Here is a 14,087-nt window from a genome sequence, read left to right on the forward strand (position 1 = left end):
AAAGCACGAGGAGATGAAGCAGATAGAGGAGGGAATTGCGTGTGTGTACACGGAGGTGAAAGCCTTCTCCAGCCACTGGCTGTGACCCAGAGGAGCCGCACCACTGCCTGGAGCCACCAGCCAGCAGGCAAGGGCTTCCAACCCCACCAAACACCACCCTGTGCTCCAAAGGGAAGCATTCAGCCCCCAGAGAAGAGGTTTCCTTCAGAGCCCTCAGGATGCCGTGCCAGGAGCAGGTGCCTTCAGCTGTTGCCCACCCGCTGCCCCGACTTCTGGTGCCCTCAGCCATGATGTCCCAGATTGCGACAGCTTTAGGGGCTGATATTTAAGGTCCCTTAAGGTATTTTTAATCCACAAAGACAAATATTCACACCTGATATCTGGGGGAGGGTTGGGTATGGACGTGTTCAGATCTTCTATAGGTCATTTATGAGATACAAATGGTGACAGGAGATCACGCACTCGCTCATACAGACTATTTGGCTGTAGCAATTTAATATTTTCAGAAGGACTCATTGGGAGCACAGGGTGATGAGACAATGTGAATCATGCAGGAGTATAGATCCCGCCCAGCCCTGGTACTCAAAGTTGATTAATCGTTCATCCTCTAATTACGCGTGGCACCAGATCTCAGCATGCCACCCAGCCCCTCTGCCTGGGTACAGGCAGCATCGCCCAGCTGGAACCTGCCCACAGCACCCGTTAGTGTTGATATTTATGGTGACAAGAGGTTGGATGCTAAGTATTATGTTTCCTCTGCAACTTCATTTCGGATTTACTGTGCAGGTGCCAGAGCCTGGCCCGGGTGCCACAGGGTGCTGGGGTCTCCCTGGGGACCTCCAGAAGCTGCCAGGACGTGGCCCTGGGCCCTGCTCTGGGGCAGAGGGACCCGGAGGTGCCTCCAGCCACAGCCCCGCTGTGGTTCTGTGGTTCTGTGCCACCAGCCCATGGATCCCAGCAAAAGGAAAAGGAAAAGAGAAAAAAAGACCTTAGGCCTGTTGTTTTGTTAGTTTCACATCTTTACATCTGCTCGGGCACGCAGAGGACCTTGCAGGTATTTTGCTCCTGCACTCCAGGTAAACCATACCGATCCAGACTGGAGTAAGGGGAATCTCAGGCCCTGCCCCGTGTCAGCAGGAGTTACCGTCTGCAGAGGGCAGGTGCAGAGCCTGTCGTGGAGTTAATAAAATCATCGCCATGGTACTTCAGTAAGACTGGGTAAATATTTGCCATTCAAAGTTTGCAAATACCAAACACGCTCACAGATTATGACACGAACGCAGACAGCTAACAAATGCAGATCTTTATTTTTAGAACCTCTGTGTTTTTGTGCTCTCAAAGGGTTGCCTTAATCCCTAGCGAGCGGCCTCACAGCCTGCTGCTTTACCTTCCCGGACGGATGAAGCTTGGCGTATATGAGTGAAGTGGCAGAAAGCAGTGGGTCCGGGCACTGCAGGAAGTCCTGCTTCCTCTGGCAGGAGCCAAACTGCAGGAGCTGGCAGAAGGAAACGGAATCAACATGTACCTGGACAGCAAAGCCTGCCGTGGTGTACAGCTCAGCCACAGAGCCAAAAATCAACCTTGCCCAGCGGTATTTCCCAGCAGGGTGTGACAGAGCCTCTGGACTCGTGGAATGTTCAAAGAGTGCGGTTTTGGCTTCATAAATGTTGCGTTAGCCTTCGTGGCAGGTATGCTGCGTTATTCCTGTCTCAAGGCGGTAATCGGGATGTGTCCTGCAGGAGCGAAAGCCAACGCTCGCATCCCCGGTAATAATTAACACAAATCCCCAGCGGTGAAACAAGGAAGGGAGCAGATCTTCCAGAGCACCAACCCCCAGCTAGACAAGGAAATAAACTGGCTTTTTTTATATATATACTTCATAAAAATGATGGCTTTGCTATGACTATTGCCATGCCAAGAGCATGACTCTTTCGGGGTTCAAACAGGTTTGGAGCAAGGGACGGTAACCCCAAGGAAGGTGATGGCTAGATCGAGGTTACCCATATTACTTATCTTTCATTTTCTAGGCCTGTTTTTAAAGCACTGGGAGGGTTTGGGGCTCCGTTGCCCAGGGACAAGGGCAGCCCAGCTTGGTACAGCCTTCTCCTGGCTCAGTGCGTGGAGGAGACCAACAGGAGTGGGCAGCTCAAGGAAAAAGAGCAGGTGGAGGGAACAAACCTTCCCTTTCCCAGCACCAGTGCGTGATAAATCAAACCACAGCCTCATTTTTGATAACCAAGAATGCTTTTGCAAGTACTTTTACGGGATCAGTGTGAGGGATACACACCTGCTACTACATCCCTGGCAAAATTCTCATATTAAGCTCCATCCACCCACCATCCATGGAGCTAGAGAGGGGTACGACTACGTGTTAGTTTAAAACAAAGCCTCTGTGCAAGTATTTTTAGGATCAAAGACTAAGCCAGCATCAGTTCTGCAGTCAACATCCATAAAAATAGCAGCAGAAAAAGAGGCACTGTTCTTACGGCGTGAACTGGGAACAAAAGCGCCGTATCCTGAGTGCCCCTTTGCTGCTGGTGCCACTTTGTTTGTGTAAGTGCCTTTAAAGATCCTAAACAAGAAAAGAGCATTTTTAAAGCATCATTAAAATGTGCTCCTATACAAAAGCAGCTTCAGTAACTGTCGTTACCTCTGGCCTTTGAAACAGTTTGAGTTCCTTTATGGCCTTCAGCAGGCACCACAGTGGCAGTGCCCGGGTGACAGGAGCCAGCCACACCTCGGGGCACAACCAGCGGGCCGTGGCCAAACCCTCGGGGCGCTGCTTGGGCAGCCACATCCCTGTACTGCCCCAGGCAGTTGTGCTCACCTTGTGCCACAGTCACTGGCAAAAGAAGCTTGTTTTTTTGGCAGATGGCTGCCCCAGCTCAGCTCATCCCACTGGGACATGGGGCAGGGAAGTGGGGGGCTCAGTGCCAGAGCTGAGGATGCACCCATGGGTGCCCACACTTTTTTGGGCTGGGTGCAGCACCCGGAGGCGATGGTGCCTCCGATGGCACTGGGGTGACTTTAGCTGACCTCCAGCTGCAGGAGCTGCCTGCTGCCGGACAGGGACCAGGACTGCAGGCAAGGACCCAGCACCAGAGACAGCCCTGGTCCCACCGGCGCTCAGGAGGTGTTCTCAGCACCCTCTTGTCAAAGCAAGTGAAGGATTTTTGCCTTGGAAGGCAGAACAGCGTGCGCGGCAGCGGGGGGACACCAGGAGCCACCCAGAGATGCCACATCCCTGCAGGAAACCCCATAGCCCTAAATGACAGGATCAGCCCGGCGAGAGGAGCGCTGCCATCGCTCTGCTCGGCGAGAGAGGCAGCACCTGCGTCCTGCTGCGGGGAAGCCGGCAGAGCGCGAACACGCCGGGTAGCTCACGGAGCTCTTGGGCAGGGAGCAGCCCGCTGCCGCAGCACGCTCTTGGTACCGAGGGGAGAATAAGCACAGAAAACCTAAGCGCAGCGCCGCGCTTGGCCCACCCGCACCTCTCTTCCTGTGCTGGCAGCACCTCCTGTGATACACCACCACCATTCCCCTCCTTGCGGCGGGCTCCCCGCAGCACGGCTCCCCCCCCCCCCCCCCAGCCGCAGTGCGAGCTGCGCTCCCGCCTGGCTGCACCGCATCCCACCGCATCCCACACCGCTGCATCCCACCGTACCGCATCCCATTACATCCCCCTGCATCCCACCGTACCGCATCCCACCGCTTCCCCCCGCATCCCCCGGCCCCGCACGGCCCCGCAGCGCCCCGCAGCAGCGCGGCGGGCCCGCGGGTGGCCGCAGGGGGGCTCCCTTGGGGTTCGCCAGCCGATGCCGCCCGGAGCCGGGCCGCCGGGGGGGGCGCGTTGACCCGCGGCCCCCGCCCCGCTCCGGGCCCGGCGGGGCGGGGCGGTGCGGAGAGGTGCGGAGCGGGGCGGAGAGGTGCGGAGCGGTGCGGTGCGGAGCGGGGCGGCGGGGATTTAAGAGCGGAGGGCGCCGGGGCGAGGAGCGGTGCGGAGAGGAGGTGAGGGCGGCGCGGTGCGCACGGGGTCCCCGGGCTGGGGGGGTGAAGGGGAAGGGGAAGGAGATGGAGAAGGGGAAAAGGAAAGGGGAAAGGGGAAGGGACCCCTCGGAAGGCTGGAGGTGTCCCCGCACCGGGACCGGTGACCTTGGCGGAGCGGAGCCGCGCGGGCAGCCCGCGGAGCGCCGGGAGCGGAGCGCGCAGGATGAGCGCCGGGATGCGCGCAGGGCAGCGGGCAGCTGAAGGACGGCTGCCGGCCCCCGGACTTGTTGCAGGGAGCGATTTTGCAGGTGCTGCTGCTGCAGCCAGCTTGGGGACAACAAGCCAGGGGGTCCCAGAGGAGAAGGTTGGAGGGGTTTGGAGGTGGAGGTGGTGCCGAGCTGTGGTGCACTGCTCGTTGCGCGCCGCTTTCCGCCCTGTGGCTCTCCCGGAGCTGCTGCTCGCTGCCAGCCCCCCGGTGGGATGCAGGTGCAGCGGTGCCAGAGGGCAGGAGGGTGCCTGGCATATGAGCCGCTACTTTGCTTCATCAGCACGGCCGCCACTCTTTGGGCTGTGTATTTACAGGTGCTTGAGGGATTTGGGTGTTTCATTCTTTGGCGCTTGGGTATCGTGAGCGTGGCACGCAGAGCTGTGCCATGAGAACGATTCTGCCAGTCCCTGGAGTGAGTCCTGGGTGATGTGGTCCTGGCAGAGGAACACGGGGCAGCTCTGCGCTGAGCATGGGTGCTGCAATGGGGCAGAAGGGTGAAAGGGTGCCTGCAGAATACATGTGCAGTCACCCAGTGCCACGAGCATGGCCAGGACACAGCACCTGGTGAACGGCACTGGGGCACTCTAGCCATGCGGTAGGAAAAGCCACCCATGGCCCCATGGTGCGTTCTGCCAGGCCCACTTGCACGAAGCTTTCCCACCTGTGTGGGTAGCAGTTGTGCTCCCTGAGCCCTGCCACGCTCCAGGCGTGGAGCCGAGTGCGGGAGCATTCCCCAAACCAGGCACCCGGCAGAGGAAGCCCCGCTCGCTTCTCCGCCCAGCCTGCCCCTGGTTTTGTTGCACGGCGCATGCCTTCGAGTAAGATCTCAAGGAGACCTCCTCCTCTCTGCTCACCTGGGCCATCTAGTTAAATATGATTCAACCTGGCTTGTAGTGCTTTTGGGGAGAGTCAGCACAGCGGTGTGTTGCAACGTTGTGCCTTGTTGTGCCCTGCTGCCTGACCGAGCAGGAGCACTGCTCGTCTTCTGAACTCCCAAGGCTTTTAAGCTCTCTGGAGGGATCTAGCCAATGGCCCAGATCTTAAAAATCTTGTGGGAGCTTAGGTCTGCCCTCTAGAGCAAGGCCAAAACCCCTATACGATACCTCATAGAAAAGTTAGTTCTTTAGAGCTCTAAATTTTGAAGTATTTGCAATTTAAACCCGGTGCTGGCCTCTAGTCACAATCTGGGGTCTGGTTGGGAATCAGCTCTGTTCAAAACCATGTTAATAAGCTATGATTAAGTTAATGAACTTACACAGAAAACACAGGGAGGAGTTGTGCTGAGGTTTCAGCTTGCCGTTGCGTTTCCCTCGCAGCAGTGCCCATCGCCAGAGGCCGGCTTGGCTCCGAGGTGCAGGTCCTGGCACCGCGGGAGGACGAGAGCCCGGAGCATGCTCGGCACAGAGAAGGCTGGAAAAGAAGGGGCTTGTAAATCGTAAGTACAAGCTAGTTGTGTAGGAGGGTGTCTGTGGGAACTTCAGAGGGGGGAAGAACAGAAAATTCTTTAAAAATTTAACGTGGCCTGGAGATAGGTATTGGTAGAGGCCAGGACGGAGCTGCCCCAAGTCTGCTTTTGTCACAGAGAGGGGCTGCAACTTCTCCCTCCTCCCTGCCTGACTGCAGGGAAAGGGGAATGCTCCAATAGATCAGCCTTCTAAGTTGCATTTTGGAAATCATCTATGTAATGTCCAGGTACAGAGAGATGCTGGTGGGAAGCCACTGGTCCCAGCTGCAGGTAGGCACGGCCACTGCTGGCTGCCAAGTGATTGCCATTTTGCTGCCTTGTTGGAAGCTGCCAAAGGTAAAAAGAAGCCTTTTTTTTGCCAAGCGATGGATGCTGGTTAGGTTCCTGGGCCATGTGCACGTTGCACGTGCTAAAGCAGAAATGGGGCTGAAATCTCCATTGCCAACGTTGCCACTCCTGAAGTATTTTCCCATTCCTGGAAGATTATTTTTTTCCAAGAAAGGCCCTAGGTGCCTTTGGAGCGCGTCCACCAGCATGCACGCAGCTGAGTCACGGGCAGGAGTAAAACGTCACCCGGCCTCGGCTTCGTTCAGGCGTTGCCGTGTGAATGGTGGCCAGAAAGGGCACCCACGTGGGGTCTGCCAGCACGGCTCCTGCAGCACAGCAGCCAGCAGCAACGCGTGGCCAAGCGTGCGACGAGGTGCTGATGCAGGGGGACGAGTGCTGAGAAGGAGAAACCAGAAATGGTTTCTCCCAGGGTTTCTCCCTGGGAAACCCTGGCTGCACGTACAGACTGGGCGATGAGACGCTGGAGAGCAGCCTAGAAGAGAGGGATCTGGGGGTCGTGGTAGACAGCAAGTTGAATATGAGCCAGCAGTGTGCCCTGGCAGCCAGGAGGGCCAATCGTATCCTGGGGTGCATCAAGAACGGCATCGCTAGTAGGTCAAGGGAGGTGATTGTCCCGCTCTACTCTGCGCTGGTGCGGCCTCACCTCGAGTACTGTGTGCAGTTCTGGGCACCACAGTATAAAAAGGACATGAAACTGTTGGAGAGTGTCCAGAGGAGGGCTACGAAGATGGTGAAAGGCCTGGAGGGGAAGACGTACGAGGAACGGCTGAGGTCACTGGGCCTGTTCAGCCTGGAGAAGAGGAGGCTGAGGGGAGACCTCATCGCAGTCTACAACTTCCTCGTAAGGGGTTGTCAAGAGGCAGGAGACCTTTTCTCCATTAACACTAGTGACAGGACCCGCGGGAACGGGGTTAAGCTGAGGCAGGGGAAATTTAGGCTGGACGTCAGGAGGGGGTTCTTCACAGAGAGGGTGGTTGCACACTGGAACAGGCTCCCCAGGGAAGTGGTCACTGCACCGAGCCTGTCTGAATTTAAGAAGAGATTGGACTGTGAACTTAGGCACATGGTCTGAACTTTTGGGTAGACCTGTGCGGTGTCGAGAGTTGGACTTGATGATCCTTAAGGGTCCCTTCCAACTCAGGATATTCTATGATTCTATGAAATAGCCTCAAAGCTGCCGTGTGTTTTCTCTCCAGAGGAGGGGAGGGGATTGATTAAGGTCTGTATGTAAAGGTGCTATGAGTGGCGCGTAACTGCATAACGGGAGCTGTGCGAGGGCTATTGCTGTTCCTTTCACTGACACTCGTCACCTGGCATTACCTCCCTGTGAAAAACAAGCCTTAGGGTGCATCTGAACACCCACGTCTAAGTACTCCGGGGTTCAGCTTGCCCATAGGCAGCAGGCAGCCTTCCAGGACAGGCTGCGTACGGGGAACCTGCAGCACAGATGCACAGACGAGACGGTGTCCCCAGGCAATGCTGGCCTTTGGCTTTCCCATGCACCTTTAACTGCTGCCTCATCTAAATTTCTCCCCGACCTCTTCCTGATTACTGGTCCCCAGGACCCGTGTTTCATTCATGATGCACTGCGTGGTGCTCACGGATAAAAGACATGAAAGCAGACGCGTGTTGGACTGGGAACGCGAATCCCTTTCTCATGCTATTTGCCTTTTCGGAAATGTCAGCCCATAAAATCAATGGGGTCATCCCAGAGCTATGTCAGCATCAAGGGGGACAAGACTGGGGCCTTGGAAAAGCCGCGATGGACTGTCTGAGCAATAGCAGGGCAAGAAAGAACTGCCCCAGCGGGACTACAGATGGCACCAGTTGCAGATAAATAATTTGCAGACTGGATACGTATTTCAGTATCCGGGGGGCATGGCTACCCATACTTCTAATAGCAGAAATCAGACCACATACCTAATTATTGCAGTTTGCCTTCTCGAACCCGCCCCTTGGAGCCCGCATGCTGCGGGTGTCCCGCACGCGAGGCCAAATACAAGCCTCGGGGTCCCACGGCAGGATTTCTCTGGAGCTTCATCACGAGTGCGGTCCCTCAGGGGTCTGCAAAACTGACCACGTCTTGCTCCTGTGCTGTCACAGCAATTATTTAGCAAAAACCAACGTTCAGCCAGCTAATATCATTAGCTGAGTAATGTCTATTTGCAATATTTGGGATGGATTTCTTGTTTGGTTGGTTTTCCTTCCTACTTTCTTCATAAAACTTGGCTGTGTTTTACAGTGATGGTGGGGCTGTCCCCAGCTCCAGGCTTTGTTTTCCCCCACTCCAAAGTCGCCTAGACCCGACGATACGTTGGAAACCCTTTTTCTCTGTACGTGGAGCCAGCCAGACTCTCCCGGTGAGGGTGAAGGCATTTGTCAAGCATTCTTTGGAAACCAGTCTGTCCCAGTTCCCCTGCAAGAATGTTTGTTTCCTTCCACAGGAATTTCCCAGCGTGTGCACCTGGGCAGGTGCCCTTCAGCCACCGGTTGGGGACCGGTGCGAACGGAGGGCCCAAAACATTGTCACCCAGAGCAGAAATGCCACAGCAAACATCCCTCCCAACACCACCTGCAGCACTGTGAACTACAGCGGGAGCTGGGTTTTTTCTTTTATTTTTTTTTTCTTTTTTGAGAGTAGGCATGCTTTTAAGGGAAACCTGGAATTTTGGGGTGAGGATTTATCTTCCCAAGCGCTCTAATCAGAGACGTGGGTCAACAATGAAAAAAAATCAGGTTGCCACTTAAGACAGTAAAAGCTGCTTTACAGGTTTCTCTTCTTGTTTTTTTTTTTTTCCTTGGAGGTGAAATTGCTGAAAATAGCTTGATTGTTGCTTCACGGCTCAGAAGCGGGGCTCTATTCATTTCATTCAGAGCTGGCTGTGACCGTCCTGCGCCCTGTAAACAGGAAGGCACTTCCACAACACAACTGGATACTTAAATTCAAATTTGTAGACAAATGATTGCTAATTTGTAGTTGCCCAACAGGGAGTTATCTCCTCCCGTTACGGCATAGAGTAAACTGACAGACAAACACAGGACCCCTTCCGCTTGGAACGCCAGCTGACTGCATTGTTAATGTAAGAAAATCCAGGAACACTTAAAAAATGGAAGCAGAAGCCCTCTTAATGCAGAATTTTTAGCCTCAGAAGTTTGTCCAGCGACCTGCCGCTCCTTTTGGTAGCGCTACAGGGCAGCTGGCCCGGCTGGCGAGCCTGGAGGCGCGGAGCCTCGCCGTGCTGCAAGCTGGCCCCGAGCTGATGCGGAGGGAATGGGGTCAGGAAAGGCAGCTGTAACACGGGGTTCCTGTATCTCGTTGCCTAAGCAGCTGCTTGAGGAGGGCTTTTTTTTCCTTCCCATCTACGTTTTCCTTCGATAAATTATGCATGCAGAACTGCCTCGTCCGGAGACACCCGCGGTGCTTGCCCCGTTCCCAGAGCCCTGCTCACGGAGAAGCCTCGGGGTGGTTAAACGCAGTGGGAGCGTTAGCGGCGAGGACGGCGGCTGTAATTTGCCTGTTTGCCTTTTCCTTATCTCAGCCTCTGTCATTCAGCCGGAGACCGCGCTGCCCGCCAGCACAGCTCGCTTTACGGGGTGCTGGAAGAGCCCGAGCTCAGGCTGGGTATTGCGCCGCGTGTCGCTGGGGATCGGTGACAAAGCCGGGCTGGAGAAACTGTAAAGATGCCCGCGGAACAACTCGGGAGGCCGGCTCCTTCTTTACTTCTTACTTCTCTGCCCCCAAGCCCCCTGCAGCCCCCCGCTAACCTCTCGGGGTGAAGCGGGCACGGCAGGCGCTCCGGCCCCGCGGCTCCTCCTCGGTCAGGCTCCACAGATATTTACCCAAGCAAGGAATGAGTTTAAGCAGCACGGGTCTAACCCCAGCGCAAACACTGCGATCCTAGATAGCGTAAGAGGGCTCTTATCGCTCTGCTCTCGGTTCTATAGGCAAGGGCTTAACCTCTTCATTGAAAAATGCTGCTCTTTCCGCAGACGGTATAAATAGAGACACTTTTGGCTCCCAGTGAGTCACAGTTTGCCAGCTGTGTCATTTTTATTGCAGGTTTTGCAATATTTACAAGGCTTTAAGGCCTCTCCTGAGTTCTGCCTCAAACCCATTTATCTGCAGGGAATCATCTTCCATTCAGGCCAGGACAGAAGCCCGTGGCAGACCTTTCTCCGCAGCCCGTGCCCTGGCAGCTGAAGCTTTTCACAGCACAGATACTTGTTGTGAGAGTTCAAAAGGAAGGGCCGTGCCCTCCTGAAGGACTGCAGGACCTCGGTCTGGGAGATGTAGTCTAGGAGAATGGGGGAAGATGGAAGCGAAGGAAAGGGACTGCCCTGGGAGAAGGAGGGGAAAAAGATGGCTTGGGGCTGGAGGACACCAAAGAGGAGGGACGGGTGGAAAGTAAAGGCTGGATGGGGCAAGTGCAGAAACTTCTCTGCATGGAAATCTGCTAAGGCAAACCAGCCTCCCTGCTTCAGTGCGCAGTGTTTACCACGTTCCTGTACTTGTTGCCAGCAGAGAGGTTGTGGTCGTGGGGGTGTCGAGAGCTGAGGAGCAAGCGGGGAGCAGATGGAGGAGGGCTGGATAGGAAGCCGAGGGGGGAGAGGAACACCAGGAGAGGAGCCAGCAGATGGATGAAGGAGGCAGCCAAGGCAGGAAGCTCCCCAGTCGGCACCGTTGGGAAGAAAAGCGGAGAGCCGGTTCAATCCAAAAGGCTGCCAGCTCAGGTGAGCCTGTGCTTGCTGCCCTCCCAGAGAAAGGGGGCAAAAATCTGTTGTACAGCATCTCCGCGAGGCGAGCTGTGCGCCGGGAAGGGAGGGCAAAGCTGAGCCGTCAGGGTGCTGCACGTAGCAGCGCGTCCGCTGGGACACGTGGTACCCGGCGGTAACCAGAGTGAAGCTGCTGCAAAACAAACCAGTGGTTTGGGGGGGGGGTTGTAATTTGTCTTCCCTTTGGTAAATACCCCCCTTCGTCCTTACTACAGAGAGAATATACTGGGCAGCCCCCACAGGCAGCAAATGGCTGAATACCGTTATTTATTCGGCCTATGCCAGTGGTCCATCGTTATTGCAATCACGGGCAGCAAATGTTCCAGTGTTAGCTTAGTATTTATTGCCTCGAGGGACGGAAACCTCCCACTGCCTAAAGCTCTCTGAGGAGCTCAAGACTGGAGAGACCTGTGCCTGGCACTTCAGGCAACAGGTCGTACACCAAAACGATATCCTGGAAGGGTTTCCAGCAGGACTCAAGTCTGCTGTTCCCTTTTACCATGAGCTGGCCTCGTGTGTGTGTCCCCCTAAACTCAGCCCCCGCAAAATCCCTGTGAAGGGGTCTCCCTGTGAAGCCTTGTACAGTTGCTTATCGTTCTATTTTCTCTATGTTTTTATCCCAAATTTAAAGATTATTTAAAATAGTGAAAAACAACCTTAACCAAAGAGTGGAAGGCAAAACCCATTTCCTCGTTAGTACTTGCTCAGCCGTTCTCCTTTGTGTGTGGAGATGGGAACAATGGAAGCATAAAGCTGTTACCCGAGAGGAAATTCCTTCCTAGACGTGTAAATTCCACTAGATACTCTTCTAATCTATAATGTACCTTACTGCTTCGGAAGGAGCTGAAAAAACTTCTTGTGCTATTTGAGATTACTTTTCCCCCCTCTTCATCGCTTGTCTTCATCCGCAACAATTGCAGAGCACTAACAAGCGATTATCAGCAGCAGATTTTATGGAGCTGCCCTTTTCATTTCATCGTTAGTCCAGAGCGTGGGAGTCTGCCGTCCACACGTATGGAAGCTGGCCCAAAGCCTTCCCTTTTTAAATGCATATTACCCTGACTTCCACGTGAACCCTGCGCCTTTACAAGCTAATGGGGTTTTAATTCTCACTCAGAATGAATAGCCAAACATACTCCTGAGTGAAATGCGGGAATCGAGTGCCGAACTGATACAACTTTAATAACTGCAGGCAGCAGTTCCAGAGCTAAAGGTTGTTTGCCTCCAGAGTGGTAGAGGCTGTTGATGGTACCAATGCATTATTTCCTTCCAAACTTTATTTAACAATTACACGTGGAATTGCACTTGAAATACAGCCACCCCATCAGTTTTTATTTCCAGGTCCTTCCTTCCACTGCGGGTGCAATCTAGACTTCTCTGTCGTTACAGGTCGTCTTCTCAGAGTCACTGGAAGCTGAAGATGGATATTAAGCACGTGAAGGACTATATCTACTGGCTGTACTACCAGTACCTGCTGATCACCTGCAGCTACGTGCTGGAGCCCTGGGAGCAGTCCATGTTCCACACCATCACCGTGACTGTTTTCGCTATGGTGGTGTACACCGCTTACGTCTTCGTCCCCATCCACGTCCGCCTGGCTTTTGAGTTCTTCTCCCAGATATTCGGGGGCCAGCCCGACAGCACGGTTTCCATCGTGAACTGAACTCGCCCGAGTAGTGATTAGCAGCTCTTGCAGCGGGTGAAACGCAATGGCTTCCACAATTCTGTGTATTTATTCTGAAGGAGTTTTGCAGTGATGAAAACCCCACTCTATCTTACAAAATATGGCTTGCTTAATTACCATAGCTGAAAACCAGAATAATGCACTGACTGCTGGCTGCACGGTCCCAGCTGAATTAAACACAGGCCTGCTTCTGTTGTGTGATACTGGAACACGTCATCTGGAATGCAACACTTACCTAGTATTAAAGCAGCTCACTCTAAGCAAAATATTCATGTACGATGAGTCCCCTGCTTTCAAGACCATCTTCTAGTCTCTAACATCTCCAGGACTTTCTCTGTTGTAACAGAAGGCAGGTAGTCAGAGTGGCATGGTTTTAAAGCGCGTGGTTTTCTACACCTCCAGCACCCCAGCTGAATCGTGCTGCCATACAGGGAGCAGCAGAGGCTGCTTGCGATGGCTGTGAGGAAGAGCATTGCGCTGGTTTTACCGAAAGAAGTTCTGCCAGCAAAATGGCAAAATACATTGTGCTGCGAGGATGTCAGGAGATGAGTAAAACAAAGCGTGATCTGAGTGCTAGTATCTGTTTTTTGACTTCTGGTTTTTCATGTCTGGGAGAGGAAATTAGAAGAGAGAGTAATAGGAGTACAAAGTTGAATCCAGCTTTTTGCGTTGCATCTGTTTAGATGGTCTGAGATAGCAAAAAAGAAAAACAGGTTATAGGCAATCTTGCAGTTTACTGAAAAGGACAGAAAGAAACAGAATTGTGCCTGTGTCACTGCACTCCTGCCCCCTTTGAGCGAATCCGAGACATCTTTTCTTTCTGCTCCCATTCACTAAGGCAAGCAAAGTGCATGCTGCACCAGGGGAAGATGATCCAGTAAATAGAGTGGAAGTAACATTTTAACAACTGCAGGGAAGTCTGAGTGCTTAACGACATCTCCTTTATAAAGAAGAAATGAGATTTATTTTAATTGCCTGTGGGAAGTTTCTCAAACAATGGAAGGTTTGTTGCTTTTTCACTCTACATCCAAATCAAGAATCAATGCCAAATCACGTGAGTTATACAGTGCATGTATCTAACAGCTGATGCTGCTGTTATTAAAATGAGAGGTGTAAAATGTAAATAGCTTCAAATGATGTTTGCACACTTACAGGATTAAAATAAAATTCTTTTTCAAGCTGTAGTGCTTAAAAGAATGATGCCTTCCTAAATTTGTTTGGAAACGAAGACATGTTTTGAAGGTTGAGCAGATCTGAACATGTGTATGCAGTTTTTCCGAAAACAATAAAATTTTATTCTTTGGAAACAATATTTCAGTGCATGACTCGGCTCTCCCTGTGTTTTCTCTTTACTCACAGGCACCCTGATGAGTATCCAGGTTGGTATTATGGCAAACAGACCATTTTGTTGCAAGTGTTTTGGGGTGAGCTTTCAGAGCTCCTTAAATACATCTGTGCATGGACTGCCATGGTCACCCTCATTAGTGCTCCAGCCTGAGGCAAAGTTGCTGAGTACCTCAGCCTTCTCCATGGCTGTTGTTACCAGTTCCCCCTTCTCATCC

General features: G+C 53.3%; 1 protein-coding gene across 2 annotated transcripts; it reads left to right on the forward strand.

The window, feature by feature from the left end:
• Positions 1–3,925: 3,925 nt before the first annotated feature.
• SPTSSB (serine palmitoyltransferase small subunit B) lies at positions 3,926–13,837 on the forward strand. 2 transcript variants are annotated; one of them, XM_035334973.1, is made up of 3 exons: positions 3,926–4,008; positions 5,572–5,690; positions 12,231–13,837. In XM_035334973.1, exons 2-3 carry the CDS (start codon positions 5,647–5,649, stop codon positions 12,502–12,504), a joined length of 318 nt encoding a protein of 105 aa, XP_035190864.1. In that variant the 5' UTR covers positions 3,926–4,008; positions 5,572–5,646; the 3' UTR covers positions 12,505–13,837. The 2 variants fall into 2 exon arrangements, with proteins under 2 accessions (XP_035190864.1, XP_035190865.1); XM_035334974.1 differs by having other exon boundaries at positions 3,941–4,008; positions 5,575–5,690.
• The last annotated feature ends 250 nt before the right edge of the window (positions 13,838–14,087 follow it).

The sequence above is a fragment of the Oxyura jamaicensis genome, chromosome 9 (genome assembly GCF_011077185.1).
Source record: "Oxyura jamaicensis isolate SHBP4307 breed ruddy duck chromosome 9, BPBGC_Ojam_1.0, whole genome shotgun sequence".
Lineage (NCBI taxonomy): Eukaryota > Metazoa > Chordata > Aves > Anseriformes > Anatidae > Oxyura > Oxyura jamaicensis.